Source organism: Hibiscus syriacus, unplaced genomic scaffold, assembly GCF_006381635.1.
Source record: "Hibiscus syriacus cultivar Baekdansim isolate YM2019G1 unplaced genomic scaffold, ASM638163v2 tig00005292_pilon, whole genome shotgun sequence".
NCBI classification, from domain to species: Eukaryota; Viridiplantae; Streptophyta; class Magnoliopsida; order Malvales; family Malvaceae; genus Hibiscus; species Hibiscus syriacus.
In genome coordinates this window covers 67,874-94,748 of record NW_024062051.1, presented here as the reverse complement: position 1 = coordinate 94,748, position 26,875 = coordinate 67,874, and the positions used below count along the sequence as shown (strand labels likewise).

The window sequence follows — 26,875 nt, the reverse complement described above, 5'->3', positions numbered from 1 at the left end:
ATAATGTCCTATAATCAGAGACCAATTTATAACTTTTAATAGTCAGGAGACCTAACAAAATATCACCCTATAGTTGAGGGACTATTTGTGTACTTTACCCTTTTTTATATAGAAATAGAAACATTTAATTTTATTAAGAAAGAAAGCAAACATCGCAAACTAAACAGATATTCTTCCATAACTATCGTTACAAGAAACAACCTTGTTGATGGTAAGTTAAACATCTTGGTCACCATGTGGGTTTTACCTACAATACCATAACATGTAGGATGATTTGCAGGACCAGGGCCAGGAAGTTAAAGAAATGGAATCCGAACACTTGTGGCTATTATAATTGGGCGCTTAATCTTGGTTCCCCCAGCAGGACTGGGCATTGTAAAGCTGGCTGATAGGCTTGGCTTCCTTCCTGAGGGTGATAAAATGTTCCGATTTGTCCTACTACTTCAGCATTCTATGCCAACATCTGTCATTTCTGGTAAAACAGTCTAAATGTGTGCAGTGCATATGAAAAATGAATATCCTCGTGTTACAAAAGTATATTAGGATTCAGGACAGGTGAACAAGAAGCATGATATAATATATCTGATTCCCATGGATTGCTTCTGTTAGGCTAGATGGATGGTTTTATTTCTAGCGCGGTAGCTGATATTAATAGCATAGTTTAACTGTTTTTGGAATTGTGTTGCAGGTGCTGTTACTAATTAAAGAGGTTACGGAAAGGAGGCAGCAGCTGCGCTATTCTGGGTCCATATATTTGCAGTTTTCACTATGGCAGGATGGATTATTTTGTATCTCAACATACTCTTCTAAAACCAGCAGTCGGGAGATTAGATGGAATCGTTTGACAGGCCAAGGCAGCTTATGTCTTTTTGTGAGCCCTGCAACAATGAATACTGCTGGTGAAATTCTGTTTAGTTCGTTATGAAAGCTACACAATTTTAAACTATTTAGTAATAAATTTCAAGGCCTCCGTCGATGAAATTCCGAGGATTGACACCTAAATCAGGGAAAGAAATCTTGTTTATTCAATTTCAAATTCCAATTAAATTTTCAGCACAGAAATTAAGATAAAATAATATAAAATCTTGAAAATGAGGCTTTGCTGCTTCTCCAGCAACTTCTGGGAAGAAAGGTATTTGTGTTTCTGTTTATCCTTTCTTTGACCAAGATTAGAAAAGATGAAAGGGTAAATCACTTCTCTTAGAAGTTCAGAAATTGGTTGGTTTTGTTTTTATCATGTAACCAAACCCTTATGGGAAGAAAGTATTTGTGTTTCTGTTTCTGTTTATCCTTTCTTTGACCAAGATTAGAAAAGATGAAAGGGTAAATCACTTCCCTTAAAAGTTCAGAAATTGGTTGGTTTTGTTTTTTTCATGTAACCAAACCCTAGTGGGAAGAAAGTATTTGTTTTCTGTTTATCCTTTCTTTGACCAAGATTAGAAAAGATGAAAGGGTAAATCACTTCCCTCACAAGTTCAGAAATTGGTTGGTTTTGTTTTTATCATGTAACGAACCCTTAAGAGCAAGTATCTCCTGCACCATCAAAATTCTTCCCCCCCCCCCCCCACCCACCCACAAATAACAATCAATATAATATTAACAATGAAAAACAGCTCAGACATTTCAGCATTCGTAAGTAGTCATCCATTCATTTAAGCCCAACTCAGTTACTCATGATCAATCAAAGCACAGAGAACAGAAAAAAATAAAAATAAAAAATCTTTGCGTAAGCACAAGCACACTTGAGGTAGGAAATTATAATCATATCCAATTCTGCTATCAAGACCAGAAATTGAGATTAAAAACATACACAACAAACCAAAATATTGATAAAACTACCATAATAATGTGGAAATGCAATGGCAAGGGTGGCACTCAACAATTCGCAGGTGAAGTTAGAATATGAAGGCTTAAGTTGAATCGTGGGGGAAGGGTAATTACCCACCAGATTACTGAAGCTTCTCAAAAGAGAGACCACCATCTCCGGCCTCTGCTGCCCCATTGGTTTAGTGATGATGTATTCAAAACCTGAATTTGATACTGGCCCCATGAAGATAGATTGCAATCACCTATTGATCCTCTTCTTCCAATTAGTGGCTTGCCTAACCATAAGACCAGAACAACACCAATAATACCAGAAATGGGAGCAGCAGCACAAAATAGCCAGTCTCTGCTACTCTCCCTGGCAGAGCAACTGATGGTAGGATCCACATGTGGCACATCATGTAATTCACATGGACCAAGTTCGCAAGAGTCATCTGCTTCCACTTCATCAGAATCCTCAGATGAACTATCTTCACTAGCATTTTGCCGCTGGATTTCATGATCTCCATCCTATTATTCATGTGTTGCTTCCCCTCTTCATCATCTTTGTCATCAGCAGGAAGCTCATAGCGGCAAAGGGGACATGAATTCCGTGCACTCAACCATGGCAAGATACAAGAAGGATGATAGACGTGAAGGCAAGGAAGCTGATTTACTTCAATGCCAACAGGCAAAACATCCTTGCAGATTGCACAAGCCAAACCATCAGAGTTCTCATGTTCATCACTGACAGCAACACTAGGCAGATTATGCACAAAAAATGAAGATGCAGGAGGTGCTCCTCTTCTAGAACCATCAATCTCAGTCAGATGGTCAAGCAGATGGTAAAAGCCAGCTCTGGAGCGACGCAAATTAAAAACAGGGAGAGTGGTTTCATTTGGATTTGAAGAAAACAAATTTAGAAGTCCAGTTCTGGATATAGTATGTCCAACCACATATTATTCAGCATCTGCTTTTTCCCACTCACCATCTTCGTCTCCTTCACCATCTTCAGGTTCATCCTAGATCCATTGGTTCAAACCAGCATGCATTGGATCAATATCAGTCTCACTATCACTGTTAGTATCACTCCTCTCAGCTTGAACGAATATTTTTGTATCCAAGAAACTGTGTCCATCCATAGAAGCATCCGAGTCCCCTCCATAAGTAGTGAAAGATATTGCATCACTATCACCCCGAAAACCCCTGTACCGACCGAAACTAACATTTGATTCACTCTCACCATAAAAGGAATCCAGGTTATCCAAACCATCACTTTCAGAATCAGAGATAACACACCCCCATCTTCTCGAACCACTAGGAGTTGTGCGTGAACTACTACGTCGAAAGGACCTTGCACTGGAACCACCATCCATAATTTGATCCTCAGAGCCAGAGACAGTAGATCAGTTCTGCCTCAACGAATTAATCATTTGCGAGAACTGTTGGGAGAAAAGATTTTCAATTGATTCAGAACTGCTTTCCCGATTCCTTCTTCTTCTTCTTCGAGGCTGCCGTCTTCTATTAGACTCTTGAGGAGGTGTACCGAGATCCTCAAGCAACAAAAATTTGCAGTCTCCACAGAGACCAACGGTTTCAAGATCGAATGTTGCCTCATATTCAGGTGCAAGACTTCTCCGGCATAGAGTACACAAAGCTGGCAGGCCAGAGTGATCTCCAACCAATCCACCACCCTCCGCGTGGCCAGGAGCAGGAGGCAAAGTAACATCTTGAAAATTTCTTTCTGAGTCTTCTTCCATCCGTCAAAGAAGAAAAATGGATCAAGCAAAAGGAAACTGAAAAGAATAGAGAAGGGTTAACAAAAGAACAGGAAAATGTCATTGGAACCACCAGCAAAAGAATATAATAAATCCCTCCCTATGCAATTAGTAAGAGATAAATTGAGAAATAGGGCTCAAAAAGGAAGGAAAATTAAAAGGGACAGAAAACTCCTGATAACAAAATATAAAATCAGGAAAAAATAGCTAAAGCAGGAAACTTAGTGGGATTAACTGGAAAGGATTAAAAGGGGGTGAATTGTAGGCAAGCGAAAGAAGAGGAGCACGAAAACGCATTCAAAGCATCATTCTTTGACACAGGAGGGTGCATTGCGACGAATATGTCTTTTTTGGGTATTAACAGTGAAATTCTAATAATTACCAGCAAAATACAAAAAACGGTTGCTAACAATTAAGCGATTAATTAATATTCAGAAAGCTTAATAAATCTCTAAAATTGAACAATTAAAAATGCAGAAATCATAGTTGCATACATTAAACAGATAGAAAATTACCGGATGAGTGGGTGGAAAGCCTCGATCTCCAGAAAGGGAAAAATAGCAAACGAAACAACAAAGAAAGCGGAAGAAAGGGGATTAGGGAAAGGCGAAAGCAGAAGCTATTGGGACTCGGTGATTATTAGGCACTGCACAAAGCACCAATGTGGGATGAAGAAGAGAGTCAATCAAGTAGGCATCCCTTTTAGATGAGTTCGTCCCGCATCCAATTCTCAAAGGCAGCGGTCAACCGTCAACGCCCACCACGCATCGCACCGCGCCTACCCGTTCTATATATTTTTCCTTTCAGGTGATTATTAAATACGTCAGTTTCCCTCATGTTTTGTCAATTAAATGGCTTTAAGTTTTATACTCATTAAAATTTCAAAATAAAAGTGTCCTTTACGAAAAATAGTACTAATTTCCAAACATATATTTATTAACATTAAATTTAATCAAATAAAATATTATAGTAAAAAGATTAATCAATATTTTTTAGACCATGCAAATATATTCCAATAAGTATATAATACTATTTTTAATTGTTATCTTAAATTTTAACTAGAACAATAGTTATATTGGAAATCAATCTACTGAACTTTATAAATAAGTTAGTTTTAATAGGAAAGCAAAGGTTACAGTTATAATCAATTATTATTCAATTATGTTTACATATAAAGTAAATAATTATGAATTCGAATTCATGGCTTGTAAAAATATCAACCATATTAACATTCTATCTAATGATTTATTCTTTTTTTAATATAAAACAACTTAAAAATGATAATAAGATTATGAATATTTGTGGGATTGAGATAAGAGCTTAATGTTACTAACACAAAGACGGAAGAAGGAAGATGAATTTGAGATTATGATATCTTTGTTTACATCAACAAAAGTTGATGCCGATGGAATTGGGATAAAAGTAGAGCAGACATAGGTGTAAGCTGTAATGTAAATGTGTGTCGTGTCCCAGGGTTTCTTTGGAACCTAAGAAGAAGAAACTCAAGTATTATTACCACCAAAAGGTCAGGCAGGCACGGGGGGAGGAATGCATTTTCCTAGTCTGGAAGAAACTCAAGGTGGGTTTCTGTTTCTCATGGCATGGCAGAGATGCAAGCCTCACCTAATTTGATTTGATTTATGGCAGTAGAAAAGGAAGAATTTCCAAGTGGAAGCAAGGGCCGAGGAGGAGGAGCCCGCGTTTATCTGTTGCATTGGATGCTTGTAACTCACAGCAATCGGATCCTATTGCCACACAGGCAATGGCCAGTGCCAGCAAAACAACAAAACCAAGACCTCTTCAACATGTGGCTGCACCCTCTTCGTACCAGGTGCTGTCACCCATGCTATCAAATTTAAGAATACATTCTTCAAATCAACCAAGAAATTTATGCTTTACTTTTAACTTATAACTAGTCTTGTGATGGCAAAAGCAGCCTGACACCAAATGATAAAGGCTTCCCTCAACTTTAGTCACACATAGCATAGCACTTGTTTTAATGATACTTGTTTCTATTTTGTACTCGAAATCCTGAGGCAGTCTAGCTAAAATGTGTGAGTTGATTTATGGTGCTTGTAAGTTTATCCAAAATGTTAAAAGTTTCAAAGTTTGGTAAATGTTTCTTTGAAAAATGTTTTTCAAAGTTTGGTAAAATTTTTGGTAGATGTTTGTTGAAAATAGGAATGGGTAAATTCACTTTAGTCATTGCACTTTAGGGTATTTTCAAAGATTAGTCCCTAAGTTTCTACTATAAATACCCTTACCCATTTAGCTTCAAAATCATCCCAAAACATTTATTTCTTCCTATACTAGAGAGCTTTCTTGTGAGTAGTGAGTGTTTTGTAAACACCTGTAAATTTTCTCTTTTAGTAAAAGATCTGCAGCAGCCCGGAGACGTAAGCACAATTGGCTGAACTTCGTTATCAATTTTCGGGTATTATTTTTCCGCTTTTATTTCGCATTCTCACTAATCTGGTTATAGGGAAATTACTTGTACTCGGTTTATTTTCCTAACAACTGGTAATCAGAGTTTTTGGTTGTGAATTTTGTCAAATTTTCTGCGAGGTTACTATTCATTACTATTCATTACTATTCATGTGAATAGTGAATTTCATGAATAGTGCAATTCGGTCGGCGATACGAGTTTGTCGACGGTGGTGTTCTAATACACGGTGATTCGCAAGAATTGTCAGAAACGATCCAAACGAAGCCAGATTCGAGTGGGAGCGATGGCTGCAGACGAAGGGAAGGTGAAAATTGAAAAGCTCGATGGTGCGGACTTTGGCTTTTTGAAGATGCAGATTGAAGATTTTTTGTACCAGAAAAATCTATATCAACCTCTCTTAGGAAAGCAACCAGAGGGCATGAAGGATGAAGATTGGGCTCTTCTCGACAGACAAGCCCTCGGAGTTATCCGACTGACCTTATCCCACAATGTTGCTTTTAACATAGCAAAGGAAAAGACCACGGCGGGTCTTATGGCGGCTCTCTCCAGTATGTACGAGAAGCCATCGGCCTCAAACAAAGTTCATTTGATGAGGCGATTATTCAATTTGCGGATGGCGGAAAGGGCATCGGTGGCACAACACCTAAATGAACTCAACACAATCACAACTCAGTTGAGTTCAATGGAAATCGAGTTCGATGATGAAGTTCGAGCTTTAATTCTCTTATCATCTCTACCAGACAGTTGGAATGCTACTGTTACAGCAGTCAGCAGTTCGTCGGGAAACAGCAAATTAAAATTCGACGATGTTCGGGATCTGGTATTGAGTGAAGAAATTCGACGAAGAGAATCGGGTGAAGCATCAACCTCCTCAGCCTTGCACACGGAGTCTAGAGGGAGAACTTCAGAAAGAAATTCAAATCGTGGCAGATCAAAATCCAGAAGGGGCAAATCAAGAACAGGAAATAAAGATTTTACCTATTATAATTGCGGCAAGAAGGGTCACTTCAAAAGAGATTGCCGAGCACCGAAGAAAAATACCGGCGCACAGGAATCTGCCAACATGACGGAGGAGACAGGTGATGCCATGATTTTAAGCGTCAACAGTCCGATTGAATCATGGATCTTGGATTCAGGGGCATCTTTCCACTCCACCCCATGCCGAGAAATCATGGAGAACTATGTCAGTGGTGATTTTGGGAAGGTTCATCTAGCTGATGATGAAACCTTGAAGATCGTCGGAAAAGGAGACATCCGACTAAAACTGCCAAACCAGACCACCTGGAAGCTGACAGGAGTGAGACATATTCATGGCCTCAAAAGAAATCTGATTTCTGTTGGACAGCTTGATGGAGAAGGATATAGTACAACTTTTTCAGGCTGTGAATGGAAGATTACCAAAGGAGCACTCGTCATTGCTCGTGGTAAGAAGACCGATACTCTCTATGTAACCTCAAATTTAGAGAATATCATTGTAGTAGCAGATGCTGATGGAAAATCAAACCTATGGCACCAAAGGCTCGGCCATATGAGCGAGAAAGGAATGAAGATACTTCTGTCAAAAGGGAAGCTGCCGGATCTAAAGAATGTAGATGTCGGACTATGCGAGGATTGCATCTTTGGAAAACAAAAGAAAGTCAGTTTTACAAAGATTGGCAAGACTCCCAAGGCAGAAAGGTTAGAATTGGTTCATACTGATGTATGGGGACCATCCCCTGTTCCATATCTTGCAGGCTCACTATATTATGTCACCTTCATCTATGATTCAACAAGGAAGGTGTGGGTTTATTTTCTGAAGAAGAAATCAGAAGTCTTTGATACCTTCAGAAAATGGAAGGCCATGGTGGAAAATGAGACTGGTATAAAAGTCAAGCGGTTGAGGTCTGACAATAGAGGAGAGTACAGAGACAATAGTTTCAGAGATTTTTGCGCAAACAATGGGATCAAGATGGAGACAACAGTTCCCATAACACCGCAGCAGAATGGCGTAGCAGAGCGCATGAACAGAACTCTGAATGAACGTGCCAGAAGCATGAGGATACATGCCGGATTGCCTAAATTTCTATGGGCTGAAGCTATCAACACTGCAGCTTACCTGATCAACCGTGGGCCCTCAGTTCCTTTGGATGGCGGAATACCAGAGGAAGCTTGGAGCAAGAAAGAAATAAACCTTTCACACTTAATAGTGTTTGGTTGTATTTCTTATGTACACATAAACTCTGCTGAAAGAAGTAAACTTGATGCCAAGTCCAACAAATGCGTCTTTGTTGGTTACGGTGGTGATGAGTTCGGTTATCGGTTTTGGGACTACAAAAATCGAAAGATCATCAGAAGCAGAGACGTCATTTTCAATGAAAATATGATGTACAAAGATAGGTCAACCGCAGAATCAAGTAATACCGAAGCTGAAACAAAGGAATTTGCTGAGTTCGAGGAGATTTCTGGAAATGATGTTCAGATAAATCCTGAAGCAATTCAAGAAAAACCACACACACCAGAACTGAGACGCTCCTCTAGAATTCCTAAACCAACCCAACGGTATTCGCCTTCTTTGCACTATTTGTTGCTGACTGACAATGGTGAACCAGTGTGCTATGATGAAGCAATGCAGGTGGAGGATTCAGTCAAGTGGGAGTCTTCCATGAAAGATGAAATGGACTCGCTTATGTCAAATCAGACGTGGGAATTAGCTGAATTACTACCATGCAAGAAAGCGCTCCATAACAAGTGGATTTACAGGATCAAAGAAGAACATGATGGGAGAAAACGCTACAAAGCAAGATTGGTTGTCAAAGGTTTTCAGCAAAAAGAAGGTATTGACTACAATGAAATTTTCTCTCCAGTCATAAAACAGTCTACAATCAGACTGGTGTTAAAAATTGTAGCTGCGGAGAATTTACATCTTGAGCAGTTAGATGTAAAGACAGCTTTCCTTCATGGTGATTTGGAGGAAGAGATCTATATGAGGCAGCCAGAAGGCTTCATAGAGGCAGGCAAGAAAAACCTGGTATGCAGGTTGAAGAAGAGCTTGTATGGTTTAAAACAAGCTCCTAGACAGTGGTACAAGAAGTTCGATAGTTTCATGAGTAGCAACGGTTTTACCAGATGCCAAGCAGATCATTGTTGCTACATCAAGAGGTTCGACAATAGTTTCATTATTTTATTGTTGTACGTTGATGACATGCTCGTTGCAGGCTCAAACATGCAAGAGATTATAAACTTGAAGCAAAAATTGTCGAAGCAGTTTGCTATGAAGGATCTGGGCGCTGCAAAGCAGATTCTTGGGATGAGGATCAAGAGAGACACAAAGTCGAGGACTTTGATGTTATCACAGGCTGAGTACATCAACAAAAGTACTTTCCAGGTTCAACATGCAAGATGCTAAACCAGTAAGTACACCTTTAGGTGTTCATTTCAGACTCTCCAAAGACCAATCACCAAAGACGGAGGAAGAACGTGCACACATGGTGAAGGTGTCGTATGCCTCAGCAATTGGAAGTCTGATATATGCCATGGTTTGTACCAGACCAGATATTGCTCATGCAGTGGGAGCTGTTAGCAGGTACATGAATAATCCGGGCAAGGTACACTGGGAAGCAGTCAAATGGATCCTCAGATATCTTCGGGGTACCACAAACAAAGCACTTTGTTTCAAAGGTGGAGATATGATACTGACAGGCTATGTAGATGCTGACTTAGCCGGAAATGTCGACATCAGAAGGAGCACTACAGGGTATGTCTATACTCTAGGAGGAACTGCAGTGAGTTGGGTTTCTCAACTACAGAAGATAGTTGCTCTCTCCACAACTGAAGCAGAATATGTCGCTGTTACGGAAGCCAGCAAGGAGATGGTTTGGCTCCAAAGTTTCTTGGAAGAGTTAGGCAAGAAACAAGAAAAACAATATCTTGTATTGCGACAGTCAAATTGCTATCCATCTAGCAAAGAATCTGTCTTTTCATTCCAGGACAAAGCACATACAATTGAGATATCATTTTATCCGGTCTCTTCTGGAAGATGGGATTTTGAAACTTGAAAAGATTAGTGGAGCTCAAAATCCGGCAGACATGTTGACAAAGACGGTGACTACGGACAAACTGAAGTTGTGTTCAGCTTCAGTTGGCATGCTAGAATAACAAGACCAGACATGCTGCTGCATTGATCGAGGTGTGAAGACATATTAAAATCAGTCTTCAAGTGGGAGATTGTTAAAAGTTTCAAAGTTTGGCAACCAACTTTGGAAAATGTTTTTCAAAGTTTGGTAAATGTTTCTTTGAAAAATGTTTTTCAAAGTTTGGTAAAAATTTTTGTAGATGTTTGTTGAAAATAGGAATGGGTAAATTCACTTTAGTCATTGCACTTTAGGGTATTTTCAAAGATTAGTCCCTAAGTTTCTACTATAAATACCCTTACCCATTTAGCTTCAAAATCATCCCAAAACATTTCTTTCTTCATATACTAGAGAGCTTTCTTGTGAGTAGTGAGTGTTTTGTAAACACCTGTAAATTTTCTCTCTTAGTAAAAGATCTGCAGCAGCCCGGAGACGTAAGCACAATTGGCTGAACTCCGTTATCAATTTTTGGGTATTATTTTTCCGCTTTTATTTCGCATTCTCACTAATCTGGTTATAGGGAAATTACTTGTGCTCGGTTTATTTTCCTAACACAAAACCCTGCTCATTAGAGATTAAATCAGATGATAGCATTGCGTAAGTGGCGAGCCTCGTGGCTTTCTAGCAGCTTAATTCTTCTCTTTCTCAAGTAACATGGTTCATTGTTTTTTGTCAGACCATCCCACTTCCCGGGTTGGAAATAGCCCAAAATTACATGATGATAAAGCAGCCTACCCTAGTATTGAGATTTTCAAGCCTTCCATCATTTTCAAATTTTTAATTACTCTAATACAAGATCATGCCATCTACAGAATGGATGCCAGAGAAACGTATACTAGAGCATATTATTGACATTTTACAAAGGTATGAGTTGTTGAAGAGTCGCTACCAAAAAGTAGTAGATTTGCACCGAAAGAGATTGCCAAATTTAAAATAATCTTTGCATGAATAATATATTTGATATTTGGACCTCATCTTTCTTATGTTAGGAGAGACACCTATGAAATATTTGCTGAACCTGTTGACCCTGAAGAGGTATGCAATTAGTAGTCTATCTCTCTTTTCATATACTGTGCTAATGGCTGTTGCAACCATGACAAGGTTGAGGATTACTACGAAATCATTAAAAAGCCTATGGACTTTGGCACGATGAGAGCTAAACTTCATGAAGGAATGTATACAAGACTTCAACAATTTGAGGTATATCTGTTAAATGTCATTTGGCCACAATCATGTGAACCCTAGCTTATCAATTTCTTGGTTTAGATTCAGATGGCGTGATAAGTTTGAGTTAAACTATGTATGAAACATTATGTGGGGTTTTGTTGCTGATGGTGAGTGTTTGTGCAGCATGATGTAAATTTAATTCCCCGAAATGCAATGCAATTTAATTCCCCAACAACAGTATACTTCAGACAGGTACTAGTATGAGTATCAGCTAAGAATCCTATGCCACACTATCTAAATCATTCTTACCACAAAATGAATGTCTGCCTTTTTTTTACGGGCTCGAGCCATTTATGAACTAGCAACAAAGGCCTTAAGTTGTCTTAAAATTGACCCAGAGAAATTTGGATACAAAACGAAGAACTACTAGAAGGCTCATGTGTGAAGCCAGAGCTCCATCAACAAATTTGAGACCCAATATAAGGACCAATGCATCATCTTCAAATCATTATGGGTCGTCAACATTCTGGGTCTGCTACTGGTTTTGATGCAAGAAACTCTAATAGGGAATTCTTTTAAAACATATGCCACTTGGATTTATTTGCTTTTAAAACAGACTGAATTTAACCCATGGTTCTGTAACAGGTGCTATAAATGGTAGGAGAAATAATTACGGTGAAGTAGAAAGACGCTGTACCTATACGCCTTGGATGTCTGATAATGCATCCACCGACTCAAAACCACTAAACTGACTGGCCCCAAATGGGATATTGCTGTGCTTGTAGAATACTATGCCCATTTCTTGACTGAAAAAGTTGTGCTTGTAGCTTGATCGGCAGGATATCAGTTACAGAGAAAGCTTAATTTTGTTTGTTAAAGACTTGGGACCAACAGCTCAAATGGTTGCCAGGCTGAAGTTGGCTAGTGTTTCTCAGCAACCTGAATGTCGAAATCCTATTCTACGTAGAGAATCTGTAAATATATTTGGTCATCTTCATAGTCATGGTGGGAATAGCAGTTATAAAGTTGATGGCAAGGGTGAAGAAGCAGTAGATGTTTTTGGTTGTGACAGAGAACTGGAGAAAAGCAATCATCAGGGTGAGTTAGAGAATATGTTGGACCAGAGGTGGAGAAAAGGGTTCATATTTGATTTGCCATTTCTGAAGAAGCGGCTTCATGAGATTAATTCAGTGACAAAATCATAATAAAGCTTTTCATAGGCTTGGAATTTGACGGTGAAACATTCAATACAAACACTGAATTAAGTATTATTTGTAAGTAGGGATATTTGATTGGTGTGATAGTGTGATTCAAGCCATCAGCCATGCAAATGGACATGTGATTATATTAAATTTCGGGTAAACTACTTAGTTGACTACTTAACTATTTATCCCTTTTACTTTTTCCATCAATCTTTTAATTTTTTCAATCACACCACATAACTATTTAATTGTTTCAATCAAGCCACTAACCGTTAACAGTGACGAAAATGAAGAAGTGGTCATTAAAAACTACTACTCATTTGACCACTTAACTATTTAATTGTTTTAATCAAGCCATATAATTATAATTATGACAATTCCTTTTAACTGTCACGCATCATTTCCATCAACAGTTAACGGCTAGTGGCTTGATTGAAACAATTAAACAGTTAAGTGGTGTGATTGAAAAAATTGAAAGATCTATGATAAAAGTAAAAGGGCTAAATAGTTAAGTGGTTAACTGAGTAATTTATCCTTAAATTTAAGATTTATATTATCGATGCTTTGCTTCATTTTCACTTTTAAATTTCTTCTTTTTGGTTTTAAATTTTATTTAATGGGTCAAGCTAAGCCTACATGGCCACAACATTACATTATAAATGACATCTATTTCTCTCTTCTGCTTTTTCTCTAAAGATTTCTATGTGCCTATTAATAGCAGGTTCGGTTTTCTGTATTTTCCCTCTCGTCTAATGGCTGCGAGGACTCAGTAAATGATTCCATAGATTTCTGGGGTGTTCTTGCTCGGAAAGCCAAATACATTCTTGATGATGATGATGACATACCTCACGACTTTGAAACGCTTGGTACAGTGGGATCATCGCATATGTTAGATGCTTCAACAGCTTCTCAGGTGAGTGTCTTTATTGCTTCATACCTATCGCTATCGCTGAAGAATTGCCATTTTTTCAAGTGCTCCTTTTTTTATTGAATTGATTGATTATGTTCCTTGAAATAATGACCATCCAGCTCAGTAAAGTTCTTAACCTTGAGGTCGTGAGATCGAGTTTCATAGAGGACGTTTCACAATTCGGAGCTTTCTTACGAAAGCTGCGTTGGGAGCAGTCTATTATTTTACCTCCCCTTACCCCATTAGATATGAGAACAAAGGACAACCATTTTATTGATTATATTCCTTCTCAATAGCAGAAGCAACAACCAGCTGAGGGCTATAGAAGAATGGACTATCCTACAATACAAAGGGGGTCTGGATAGGCTTACCACTTCCCTTCATATTGGTGACTCTTTCGAAGAGGCTTTAGAGGTAAGACGAAAACCTTTTCGGACAGGGATTCTGTTATCCTTCTCAAACTCAACGCCTTCTTTTCTTTCCTAATTACTCTGTAATATGTATGTAGCTCTTCTTGTTTGTTTATATTTGTTTAAGCTATGAAGATTTCTGCACCAGATATCCAACACTTGAAATATTCAAAGGAAAAATCCATTAGTTCATTGGTACAAGCAATTGAATAGCGTTAACTAATTAATGGTGATTGTGTTTGTAATAATGAATGCTGGAAATCAGATTTGACTGCAACTGGAGACATTGTTGGCAGAAAAGGGCGCATGAGTATAACAAACTCAGCATGCAAGATGTTGTGTACTTAGATGAGGGGGGGCTGAACAACCTATACCAGTTGCTTATCCCCTCAACATCCCTGAGGTGGAAGCTACCCTTCTTCTAGTACAAGCCCCGGCCCCGGCCCCGGCCAGCAGCCAACACCAACAAAGGAAGGAAGCAAAGGATGCCGTCTCCAACTCCAATATCCATGGCCCACCTGTTGGTAGCAAGGATGGATGCACTTGCAATGCAACAACAGCTCCACTACTCTCCTTTCTCAGATTTAGTATCACCTTTTTTATTTATTTTACATGATTTGTATACGGTGTATGTTCAACCCTTCTGTAACATGTTCTTTGTAGTTTTCTGCTTTTGACTCATTATTATTTAGTCGTTATAGGATGGATGAGACAGGGAAGGAGCCCATTTCACCCCAAAAGATTCTTTCCTTCCTTCCATGATTAAATAATAAAAAACAAAATATGTTTTCCATTTTTCCAGAGCAAATTTAGTTGTTCCCTATCCGTAAACTCTTTACTAGCTTATATGAGCATACCACGTCAAAAATCACAGTTCAAATCCGGAAAGTGTAGTACAATAGCATTGGCATTTAAACTGAAATTGGAAATAACATTAGCTAGAAACATTAGCAATTGAGTTATATGAATATATTGCACTTTAAACATAATTGTTCTAGAGAACTTGAAAGCCAGAAATCATTAAAATAACCATGAGAGCAGTGACATATACTGAGAAGGCCAACTCCTTGTGTTTGCCCATTAGATAGTTACATTCAATTCAAATTCAACCCCTTGACATTACAACATAGACGTCCCATTCTTTACGTCTTTCCAACCAGTTGTTTTGGTTCAACTTCTTGGTTAAATTCACTCAGACAAGGCATGGCAAAACCAAACTTACCCCTCTAGATGATGATGAGGAATGTTGATGTTGACACTGGTTCAGAATACGGCTGCTTTGGATAAAGTACATTTTTTTTATAAAGTGGATAAAATACATTTTAACATCCAAGCAGGTAAGGATTCCATGATTTCGATTGAACCCAGCAATGAAATCAGAATATCTGAAAAAACAAACTAGTAGATCCGTCACCAAATGACCTCAGATCTGCAGGTTTAACCAACGCCCTGCACAAAGGGCAAGTTCTTTCCCTCTCAAACCTGGACAACACAATAGATCTGCATAAATAAACCAAATAAACTAGTGCAAACACAAATCCCAAACTATGGGAAACTAACCACTCAGACACGCAATCTTCACAAAATATGTGTTTACAGCGTAGTAGTATAGGAGCATGCATCTTCTCTTGGCAGATAGCACAGAGGTCCCCCGCTGCATTCACCTAAAACATCACAAGAAGTGACTAGTTATAAAAACCCAACTTTTCTTTCTTAAAAATTAGTACGGAAAAAGAAACATTCATTGTAAATAACAGCCTTGCTTCATTTTTTAAATGCCAACCCAAAATGAGTTGCTGCTAAGGCACACCAACCAATTATAGCCTTGATATGTGTAGAGAAATCAACTCAAGGTAAGCACACAACATTTACCAATTAGAGCTCCAGAACCCTTAATATGTGTAGAGAAAAAAGGGTGGTACAAAGATCTAAGATGAGAAATAGTGGATCAGTTGTGAATGTGAGATACAAATATAGGATAGCTATAGAAAAGAAAGATATTGATGCATCTAGAGAGAAAAAGAAGCAACGGCAAGAGCTTTATCTAAGTCTTCCATTTTTCACTTTCTCTAAACATAATGCTTTTGAGTTTCTCGTATGCTATAAATATCAATAAGAACATTTCTTTTGGTGACTTCCTGTTGGCTTGCAAGAAAATAGGCACCTTAAATCTATTTATATATACATGTTCAGTTCAGCAACCCAAAATAAAATCCAGACTACCTGCTCTGATGTTGCATAAGCACCATAATGCACCTCTTTACGAGATAATGCCTTCAATGCAGCAAAGAAAGATTGCACCTGAAAATTGACAACCATGATAGGGGCAAATCTTAGAAAATTGACAAGCAGAGACCCATTTTTCAAATGAACAGTAAATTTATAATGACTTCAAAAAAGTACTACAAAAACATTTTAATAGAAAAACAAACCTTCTCAACAACAGATGTCAGCTTGAAGGTTAAGTACAACCCTGTCATTAGTGATGAAAAGAGGCTTCCATAGTCTTTGTTTAAGAAGAAACGGTACCAAACTGGAGTTGGAAGTAAGGCACGGTAAAGTAGCATCATATATTCAACCAATGTTAGCATTTGACCCTGGAAATATGCATCTCTAAAGTCAGTATGAAGGAGAATATAGCTATATATGTTAAGTTCTAAATTGTAGAAAAAGCCACCAATATAACAGATTGTTCTTGATCAAATTTCTTTTTCTACTAGCATCATTGTTTTTCTATACTTTTTCTTTTTTTACCTCACAAAGTTTCAATACTCAATACTTCATGCATAAACATATATATAGACATGAATTCTTGGCTATTTATAAATATTCTAGTCCACTAAAACGTGTGCTCACCTGCTTCCGGTAGTTTCTGCCTCTACAGTTCTTGTAATACATTAACAGAAAGCACTTTAAAACCATTGCTTCCTGTCGAACTAAAGTATCTGAAAGAAGCCAGAATCATAACACCACATAAATGAAGAAGGCAAAAATAATCCACAGATCACAATAGAAATGGGCAAACAAGCATCTTGAACATAAGGGCAACAGAAAGAGATGGAGCAGCTTTTGTATGCATGCACATGGAAGGATTTCATAATATGCTGCTTCATGTATGAATTATCACTCATTTGGATACAGATGATATTCCTAAAAGTGCTCAATTTAGAAGGAAATGTAAGCAGCATTCACTAACCCAAGCAACAAACTTATATGGGGAGACACACCTATAAGGAAAATTTCTATAAAGCATCTACTTTAACAAATAAAACCATATGAATCTTACTTCAGCCATTTATTTTGACAGAAAAGAATAAGATTGCTGTTGAGTGTTGTATACGGGGAAGGTGAATTTGCAATAGACATTGTATAAACACAAAGGGATGCCAAACCATCTCCATAAATTGCAGTGCAATTGATAAACATATTAGTGGAAAACAACTCACCATTAACCATGATAATAAAAATAGCATGCCAGAAAGGTGGAATATATTTTGGGGGAAGCATCACTAATGGATATAAAAGATCATCATTCCAATACCACCAATAGACAACCATCACATGGAGCGTGAAAGCAAGACAGAAGCCAGTCAGAACAGATATTTTCCTCTCCCCCTGCAGCCACAACCAGAAGGCATACTTAAATTATTTTCTTAAGATGATAAAAAGAACTTTTCCAAGTACTGGTTTCTGATCAAACATGGGACTGAAAAATAAATATAAGACAGTTTTTATCACCTTCAAAGCGGTTTGTTTCCGTAAAATGTCATTAGACTTGAACATGACAGCAGCAATCCAAATTGTAACAAAGAAACCTGAAAATCTTTGCAGAAGGCAAATGTCATTAAGTTGAAATGAACAGTACTTCAGTTTGAGAAGGTATAAGACAGAAAAAGCCCCTTTTAACCTTGTAGCAGCCATAAAAACCAAATCAGAGTTCCTCTCTCCACACCTCATGTAGTCCATCAAATTAGTAGTTAGGCAGTTGCAAGTTTGAGACATAAATTATTACAATATGAAACTTAAAAGGCACAAAGAACACTCTATAGGTTTGGATCCTTGTATTGCTCTATCGGAAATGCATAAGCCAAGCACTTCACCAATCAAGGCTAGTAGAACAACACCAATAAGTTTCTAAAAGATGAAACCAATGTTCATCAACTATTCCTCCAAAGGAGCTTTCTTCGTGCAAGTATAACATTAAATACAAGTAAATACTTGGTGTAAAAAAATTACAGAAGTTGTCGAGAAGCATAGAAGGAAAAGCAAGAAGACATGCACTTAAATTCTCAATAACAGTTAAAGCCCAAGTGCCCAACTCCATGAACATTTGCAAAATGCATAAGCACACTAACAACAGAATATTCCCAAACATCAAAGATTCAAACTATCTAAATGCTGATGCTATATTTAACAGATATTCTGAAACAAAATTTTTGAAATTATATTGCTAGAAGCAAATCTAGAAAAAAAATTAAGAAAATGAGATGCGTCACCTTGCAAATGTTGCCGGATAAAAACAACCAAGAGAAGCAAAGAAAAGGGCAGAACTTGCTCTATCCACCTAGCAGCCTGCTGAATGTCATATCTTTGGTAGGAGGAATCTCTGTTATTATTGACTCCAGACCCACTCCCATCCCCAGATTCTGCATCAGCACTAACACTCCCACTGGACGAAGAGTAGGAAACACCTTCACCTTCTCCAGTAGCCACCCCAAGATCGCTGCTCCTGGAGTTCCCTCCTTGACCATCAGATGTTCCCAACCCCAGAAACACCTCGCTCTGAGGAGTAACTTCCCTGAGTTGGCCAACCACCATACCAGAGGCATCCCTATCGCTCTCATGTTGGTCTTCTGCCCCAATTATCCTAATTGCAACATGTCCATTGTTGGGAAGGGAAGAAGTGGAATTTTCTACATTTGGATTTGGGATAAGAGGGGATTCTTGGTGAATAGAACGTGATGTACGGAGAAGGCCTGAGTACTCTAACAAGGCCGAAATAGGCACTTGGATTATATTCGAAGCCGACAATATTCTCTGTCTTCTTGAATTAGAAGAACCGCCACCGTATGCGTCTGAATCCGTACCAGAAGCGTCCATTTGCGGCGATGATGATGGTGATGATGAGGATGCCTAGCCCTAAGCGATCATTTCATGATATAAATCAGAATTTCAATTTTTTATTTTTTTTTCAATTCGGGATATACCAAGAAAACCTAAACAAATGACAAGACACAATCTTACGTTCATTGAACAAAGGGATGAATAAGACGTACATGATACCGGGCTTACCTTAATGAAAAAAATAAAATCCGAAATGAAAAGAAGCAAAATACCTTAACCCTATTGTCGGAGTCAATAGTAAAGAAAGCGGGAAGGTTTGACTGAATCTGGGCTCAATCGAGGACGACCAAAGACTGATCCTCCTATTGTTAAAAAATGCAGAGAGAGGATAAAAATCAGATCTTTCTTCTTTCCTTTGTCTTCCAATTGTTTGTTTGGTTTACGTCCTCGGTTTTCTTCCTCTCTTTTTTTCCCTTCTCGCTCGCGCGAGGGCAGACAAACAGCGATAGTGAGGAAAAAAAAATTAGTCAACTTTATTTATATTTATATATCCTGTGAATAGGGTCACCTAAATTTTTTTATATACATTTCTTTCTTTAAATATATCTTCCATATATCTTTTAATTAGAGATAATATTATACGGAACATATATAAATTATTTTAATCTAGGGCAAACTACGCCAATGGTCACTAAAGTATGAGTTAGTAATAGTTTTCACCAGTAATGTTTCAAAAGTTACAAATTGATCACTAATATTATCGTCTATTACAAATCAGTCACTCTCTGTTAACAACCGTGGGCGTAATGGAAATCCCAGTTGGACCGTTCAACAGTTCTATCGCTATAGTTTGTATCTCATACCTCTCTTAGTCTTCTACTAAGAGCCTCGTCGTGAGTGTACAAATATAGGGTCTCTAACCGCAATATCAAAACAATAACAAAATGCAATAAACATGATACAAATCCAAACACAATATATATATAGCTATATATTTTAGCACTGCCATCAATTCACGGAAGTGCCTTATCACTGGTACTGAAGTGTCTCGACACTGATACAAAAGTGCATTCACACTGATTCAAATGTGCATTCTCACTGATACTAAAATGCCTTAGCATTATTGATACATATATATACCTTAGACGATCGTCGTGCATACAAGTAGCTCGGTGTCCTTATTGTTTCCCAAGCAGCAAACAAAGGCATAAGTCTTATGGAATCTTACCTCATAAGGTTATATGGTTATCACACATATCTTATTATTATCTTATTGTTATCTTGTTATTATTATCATTTACAACAAAAGTAGGTGAAAACGCTACCTCACTTACTAGTATTTTGACCGTTCTCTCTCTTAGAATGTTATGCAAAAGCTTAACATAATGTCAGTGTCTTATGCTCTTAAGGCAATTCATAATCATTACTACCCGTGCGTACCTAGGGCCCAAAGGCCACACAACATTGACATCGCTAATCCACTCCTTGCGAGTGTTCAGGCCTCTCACCCCAGTTAGCTCCTGAAGTGCCTCACGCACTAACAATGCCCTACTAGGGCAACCAAGGTAACCTAGTTATACTCCAGCATAGTTGGACCCACTAAAGTGAAGTCATCCTCTCACTAGCTGCTATCTCGCTCGTTCTCTCATCTAGAACATTATACGAAGGCTTGTTGGTCTATTACTGTTGTTATTTATTAAGCAACTCTATCCTGGTCATTAATTCCTTAAGGACACTTTAATCACTTTGACTTAAGAAATGTCTCTATGTGTTTCGTGATTTAGCGATAATTACTGAGTTTACCTATCACTTTTTGAAGCATTAGCTAGCCCGATACCTGGTTCGGGTTCATTTCTGAGTAACGACACTCTAGTTATTCTTATCATACCTTCCTTCAATACCTCCTGAACTGAAAGGGGCGACTTACCTCTCCTGGGTTCGCTGACGTTCTCGAAACTCTTGACACGTGGATTACTCTATTAACCCACCTTTAATATATTTCTCCCATTAATGTTAGATTCAAACAACGAGTGAACCAAATACTTTTTTATATGCTTGTTTGAATTACTACCGGAAAACATCTCCAGATTTTTCCAATTGCAACCATGGATTCCATACCAGATGCGTCGATAGTCAATACATGGATTAGCTCTATCGTTGAAAATGCTTCTGCTGGTACCCCTTTGAAGTTGCTTGTTGAAGGCTTATGTAGTTGCCACAAAGCATCCTCCCACACAGATGGAGGTTCATTTAAAGTCTCTGCACAAGTGCTTTGTTGGCGATGGGCAAAGACTACTACATTTTTTAGCTACCTTAGTTGCAATGGGTAACAAGTCTGGATTTTCAGCACCATCCACTGCCATCTTCTTAAATAAATCCCAAGCGCTCATGTTTTAAAACTCCTATTAGAAAACTTTCTTCAGCATCCATATCCTTGGATAAGACATGCAAATCTCTAGTAGTATGGTGTATCTATGATGCTCGTATCCAGAAAGAATCTCCAGTTTCGTCGGGTTTAATGTTATCCGAATATCATCTATAAGACAAGAATCTTTTTTATCTCTCTTCAATCACGCTCTGCTCCTCGAATTTCAATCCAGCACGTCTGGAAATTGGTTTTGAATTTTTTGGATGTCAAGAGTTTTGAGTTACAGCTACCATAACCACCGACTTGTCTAACAACTTCTTTAACAATCGTGGTCTCTCCAACATCAATCATTCCGTACACCCCTATGATGTCGACGAATACCTACTTTCTTGAATCAAAGGCCTCAAAATCTTTTGGGGATATATTTGTTTCTGCTGAATGAGTTCAAAAACAGCGCTTACATTAGCTTCTGCTTTCTCACCAAGCTGATTGCGAGCCTTGAAATTAGGTGTGAATTTCACGGTTGAGAAGATTTTGAAGAGAAGTATCCGGTTCACTTGCCGTTTGAATCTAACGTTAATGAAAGAAATCTTCTAAAAGTGAGCTAATAGGGTAATCCACGTGTTAGAACTCATTAGTAGGGCATAAGAAATGGCACCCGCACTTTCCCTATAGCGAATTTCACATTTCTGTCATTCTGCCTGTTGTTTTGTTTTGTCACTGTATCAGGATTGATGAAGTGGGGTTTCGTCCATCATCTGCTTCTCCCATTCAATCATATGCACTGCAGGCAACCTAACAAACAGCAGTCTAAGACAGCTTTTGCTATCAAACAAAATAAAAGGATAAGCTCCTTGTCATCGCTGCACGTTTGTAATAACTGCTCATTTTCAGAGTCGCTGACAACATTCTCCATTGTCTACCATCTTCAACATAATTATTTACGGCAAAAAGCACCTACTTACAAGTCTGAAACTGCGTGCAATTAAGCTGAAGACAACTTTCCAACAGGAAAATCCAGTGGCAAAGGAAAAAAGTGATGCATGCTTCAGTTGAATGGCATAATCAACACATAATCAGCAAACAGGACAACTTGCACAGTAGGTACAATGAAGTCAAACCACCCTTGTTTCAACAAGCAAAATTTTCACTTTGTCAGGGGGTAATGCTACAAAAGCCACACCAAACAAGTGTACAATTAAGTGACAATTTCATCTAACTCTGCATGCTGCAGGGCCACCTGGGGAACAATCTGGATTAGGCAACCTACAAATGCCACCTGGTCCAACATTGTTGGGAAATCTGTGATGCACTCGGTAATCTGGAACTCCACCCATAGCAAATGGACCAGTACTACCACCTGTTAGTTTTGAGTTTAAAGACGAGGAGACTTCATCTGCACTACCGCCGGTGCATTGTAGTGGTTCCAGCGTCTCAACTACATCACTCATTAATGGCCTCGCTTTTGGATTCTGGCTCAGACAGTAGTATGCCAAGCTGCAGGCCTTCTGAGCTGCCCTTGCTGAATATTGGTTCTCCATCCTTGGGTCAATTATTTGAAGTAATTTTCTCTTATCATTCAGTTTTGGACGAGCCCAATCCACCAAGTTCTGCTCCTTGCTTGGCCTTGTCTTATCAACAGATTTTCGTCCCGTCAAAAGCTCCAAAAGAACAACTCCGAAGCTGTATACATCGCTCCTTGCAGTCAGATGGCCTGCACATTTCATACAAAGAAATAAGGAACTGTGCAAATCAAATATAATTGCTTCTTAATTTGTTCAAACCACCAGAAGAAAAATGTAAAGACCAGAGAAGTTGTAGACAATATGATAAATGCTCAAATGTGTCCCAGAACTTGAGTAACAGCCACTTAAGCAGCAAGGAATTAAAATCAGCTTGAAGACTTTCTTAAATTCAAACTGCATATATCCTTGATATCTCTTTATTCTGTTAGACCTAAATCGCAGATTGGATCCCGTTCAAAAATCTCAACAAAAATAATCTGATGGATTTACTTGAATTTGTGTTCATAATTCTTCGTAAACAGGTGTTAAAAACAAAATTTTCACTTAACGTTTGATACTGCCAAAAGCCCAAAACTAATGCAACAAGCTCCTCATGCACTCTCAAATCCAAGAAGCAGAAAATTCCAAAGCTAATGCAACAAGTTCCTTATGCACACTCGCATCCAAGAACCAGAAACCCCAAAAGTAATGCAACAAATTCCTTATTCACTCTCACATCCAAAAAGCAGAAGGCACAGTTATCAGCAACAGTGACACTGACACTAAAGGATTTACACCTACCTATATGGCGAATCAGCTAAATTTTTATTGGTCGCTGATAGCTTGCACCCAGCATGCTTTCAAGCTACGCCTTTCTGTAAGGCAGCTCAGAGAAGTAATTTCATAGTAAATGCATGCCCTTTCTTTATTTTTATCAAATACGGGCATCAATTCATTTCCCCCATTTGCTGGACCCCATTCTTCTGATAAATGTTATTATGATGTATCACACATTACTAAGATTTTAGTAGGTCATACCAGTCATAACATATTCAGGTGCTGCATATCCATATGTTCCCATCACTCGAGTGGAGACATGGGTCTCATCACCTTGTGGTCCAGCTTTCGCAAGCCCAAAATCAGAAAGTTTGGCTGTATAATCCTGAATATTCAAGAGACAAACTCATGGTTGAAGAGGAATAAAGATCCATAGATAAGAACTACAGTAGTATAATACTGATTACTGAATGGCTCATTTTTCAACTAGCACAGATTAGAGGGGACAACAAATTCAACAATCAAGGGAGAAGAAGATGAGCAAGCTCTTGAATGAACATTTAAGCAAATACTTACAGAGTCCAATAATATATTTGAGGTTTTAAAATCCCTATATATCACAGGTCTTTCAGCATTGTGAAGGAAAGCAAGTCCTTTAGCAGCTCCTAGAGCAATCATCATTCTTTTCTCCCAGGATAAAGGAACAGTTGCCTCTGAATGGCACAGGAAAGAGAGATAAACTTTTGTTAACAGTAGACAGAAAAGCTACAACAGACAAATAGTGTCATACAATTATGAAAACGGAAGACGCAAAAGGAAACCATTTTAGTACTTAATGGCTTTAGGTTCTAAATTGGATACTTTATAATAAGCATGAAACACATCAATTTTAATCCCCAAGGATCCTAGGATGACTGATGGAGAATGCTACACCTACATCATATGATTCTATTCATATGATTGCTTCATTGGTCAAATAAGTTTAGGAGAAGATAGGAGTAGATGATATCTTAGAGCCTTGCAACAAAAGAGGGGATAATCTATCATGGTATCAGTTTATTTGGATGCCAGGGATTTTCGAGGAAAATAATAGATTGCAATAAACCAACTTTTTGCCAGTTTGAACAAATGTTCTTAATTCAAGTGTCACCCCACTAAATTCCCCTCAAGATTATTCTCATATCAACTGCACTTATCTTTTTCTCTTCCATATAAATTAGCAACACCCGTGGTGTATTGAAATGATTTTGAAACAAAATTCTTAAACTATCACCGTGTACAAAGGGGTGCTCATGGCCCTGCAGGCCACTTGTAGCAGATAAACTGCCATCTTGGATAGAAAGAAAAACATTTTACCAATCCAAAGAATATAGAAGCATCAACTAAACCGACGTGTGTAAATATTGTAAAATTAATTGAACCTTAAATATTTGATTTCTACCCCACTCCTTTAGCGAAAAAAACGTTTGCAGGATATTAGTGTTAAATTAGAAATAATAATAATCATATATAATCAAACTAACTTATTGATTAAAGGATGATTATCTATAGTGGTCTCAAGTTCAAATCAAACACTAATATATAAACATTCACAAATGATTGAGAGTTTTTAGAACAAATACTACCACTTGAATCACCCTAGATTAATAAGAAAATAATAAATACTTAGAAAAATTATAATAAATTTTAAAAATATAAAATATTTTTATATAATTTAAATATTATTCGAAGTCTTCACAAATGAGATACACCAAGTAAGTTTAAGATGATCTACGCACTAGAGAATTCTATCATGAAAAAGGGCGGAAGCATCGCATGGGAAAGTATACGTACTAATTACATTAGGTGCTAGAATGTTTTATCGCCAGATTGATGAGTTTATTCGAAGTAGATAACAAAAATTTCCAGAGCCTAGCTGATGAGAGGATGTTAGCACTTAGCAGCAGGAAAGAGAAGGTATTTGTAATGATTGGGATTGAGAGACAGGGAAACAAGATAAGCATAAACAAACCTGGATATAATAGGAATCATGCGAAATGTTAAAAAGAGAAAAAGAAAGTGGAGAAATCCCTACTTCGGAAAAGGTGATTCTCAAGGCTTCCACGGAACATGAATTCGTATACAAGTAGCCTGTGATCATCCTCGCAACAATAGCCAATCAGCTTAACCAGATTGGGATGCCTGAGCTGGCCGAGGAAGTTGACCTCAGTCTGGAGATAGAGAGTAGTTTACGGGAATTGAAAAAATTGGGGAAAAGAATGCAGGAAAATTAAGAGAGAGGATACGTACCAACCATTCGCGGTGACCCTGAAGGCCCTCTTTGTTGAGGACCTTGACAGCGACAGGCAGAGATTTGAGACCAACCCGCACATTGTCGTCAATGTAACCTTTATAGACGGTCCCGAAACCGCCTTCTCCGAGAATGTAGTCAGAACGGAAGCTCTTGGTAATAGTCTCCAGCTCGAATAAAGTGAAGGCGATGATGTGGGTATAGAGAAGCGCGTTTTTTCTGGAGTCATCGAAATCGCTCAGATCTGAAAGGGTGCGATTCTGATTCTGACTCTGACTTTGAGTAAGCTTCTTGTCAGATAATATGTGGTTGTGGAGCTGTTGAACTGCGATTTTCAGAGAATGAGAAGAAGAATAGAAAGAAAGGGGAAGGTTGCCCTAGGGCTGGGGAGATTGGGAAAAAGGAAAAAGAAATTAAAACAAGTAAATGACCTAACCTTGAGCATGAGTAACAACAACATCAGATTCCTCTCTAGTGCCACAGTTGCCCATGACGGAAGAATGAGTTCGTAATCGCAGCAGCTTCTTCAGCTTCCCAATTCCGCAAGGCTCTTCTCTCGCTGTGACTTTAACTTAGTTTCATTACGTGCGTGGGAATAAAATAATGTTACTTCGGGGTGAATTGAAATGAATCAATGCGAGTGAGATTGTTTCTTTCCGCCCGCATCCGCACCCGTATCTGTAACGGAACCCCTATCCGTACCTTTTGTGTGTACTGTATGAATGTTAAAAAATCCAATTTGATTGATCTGATCTAGTGATTCTATCTGAAAATTATATTTAATATATTTTTTATTTTTTGAATAATTTGAATGGGATATTTGAAAAAAAACCTTAGATGATCGGATACGATACGGATTGGATAAATTTCATTTTTAGATTATTCAAAAATTTGAAAAAAATTAAACTTTTAGATTTTAGATACATTAAATCTAATAAATGAGTAATTCACTAAATCATTAATGTTATATTCCAATAAAAATTAATATATTTAATTATTTATTGTATGTGAGTAATTATATATATATATAGTAGATGTATCGAATA

The 26,875-nt window shown here is 38.0% G+C and overlaps 2 protein-coding genes and 1 pseudogene across 7 annotated transcripts; all 3 read right to left on the bottom strand.

The window, feature by feature from the left end:
* Positions 1-1,605: 1,605 nt before the first annotated feature.
* Positions 1,606-4,057, bottom strand: LOC120199002 (annotated as a pseudogene).
* Positions 4,058-15,134: 11,077 nt separating this feature from the next.
* On the bottom strand, positions 15,135-19,327 carry LOC120199005 (E3 ubiquitin-protein ligase RNFT1-like). Of its 5 annotated transcripts, XM_039200229.1 has the most exons (9): positions 19,162-19,327; positions 18,322-18,964; positions 17,564-17,640; positions 17,272-17,440; positions 16,682-16,770; positions 16,258-16,422; positions 16,049-16,126; positions 15,386-15,489; positions 15,135-15,307 (listed from the first exon to the last, which is right to left on the bottom strand). In XM_039200229.1, the coding sequence occupies exons 2-9, from the start codon at positions 18,923-18,925 to the stop codon at positions 15,202-15,204; spliced, it is 1,392 nt and encodes a 463-aa protein (XP_039056160.1). In that variant the 5' UTR covers positions 18,926-18,964; positions 19,162-19,327; the 3' UTR covers positions 15,135-15,201. The 5 variants fall into 5 exon arrangements, with proteins under 5 accessions (XP_039056160.1, XP_039056161.1, XP_039056159.1 ...); XM_039200230.1 differs by lacking the exon at positions 19,162-19,327 and having other exon boundaries at positions 16,082-16,126; positions 18,322-19,017; XM_039200228.1 differs by lacking the exon at positions 19,162-19,327 and having other exon boundaries at positions 18,322-19,015.
* A 3,005-nt stretch (positions 19,328-22,332) lies between these two features.
* LOC120199004 (probable serine/threonine-protein kinase PBL8) lies at positions 22,333-26,434 on the bottom strand. 2 transcript variants are annotated; one of them, XM_039200226.1, is made up of 6 exons: positions 26,266-26,434; positions 25,829-26,154; positions 25,614-25,749; positions 24,116-24,252; positions 23,801-23,924; positions 22,333-22,971 (listed from the first exon to the last, which is right to left on the bottom strand). In XM_039200226.1, the coding sequence occupies exons 1-6, from the start codon at positions 26,318-26,320 to the stop codon at positions 22,469-22,471; spliced, it is 1,281 nt and encodes a 426-aa protein (XP_039056157.1). In that variant the 5' UTR covers positions 26,321-26,434; the 3' UTR covers positions 22,333-22,468. The 2 variants fall into 2 exon arrangements, with proteins under 2 accessions (XP_039056157.1, XP_039056158.1); XM_039200227.1 differs by having other exon boundaries at positions 25,829-26,146; positions 26,266-26,421.
* Positions 26,435-26,875: the final 441 nt, after the last annotated feature.

Coding starts and splice junctions, on each gene's coding strand:
- LOC120199004 (XM_039200226.1), bottom strand. CDS start 26,320: ATGGGCAACTGTGGCACTAGAGAGGAATCTGATGTTGTTGTTACTCAT. Junction 26,155..26,265: donor TGTTGTTACTCATGCTCAAG/GTTAGGTCATTT, acceptor TGAAAATCGCAG/TTCAACAGCTCCACAACCAC. Junction 25,750..25,828: donor AGGGTCACCGCGAATGGTTG/GTACGTATCCTC, acceptor CTCTATCTCCAG/ACTGAGGTCAACTTCCTCGG.
- LOC120199005 (XM_039200229.1), bottom strand. CDS start 18,925: ATGGACGCTTCTGGTACGGATTCAGACGCATACGGTGGCGGTTCTTCT. Junction 17,641..18,321: donor TATCCGGCAACATTTGCAAG/GTGACGCATCTC, acceptor AAAGATTTTCAG/GTTTCTTTGTTACAATTTGG. Junction 16,771..17,271: donor TTTTATTATCATGGTTAATG/GTGAGTTGTTTT, acceptor GGCTTCTTTCAG/ATACTTTAGTTCGACAGGAA.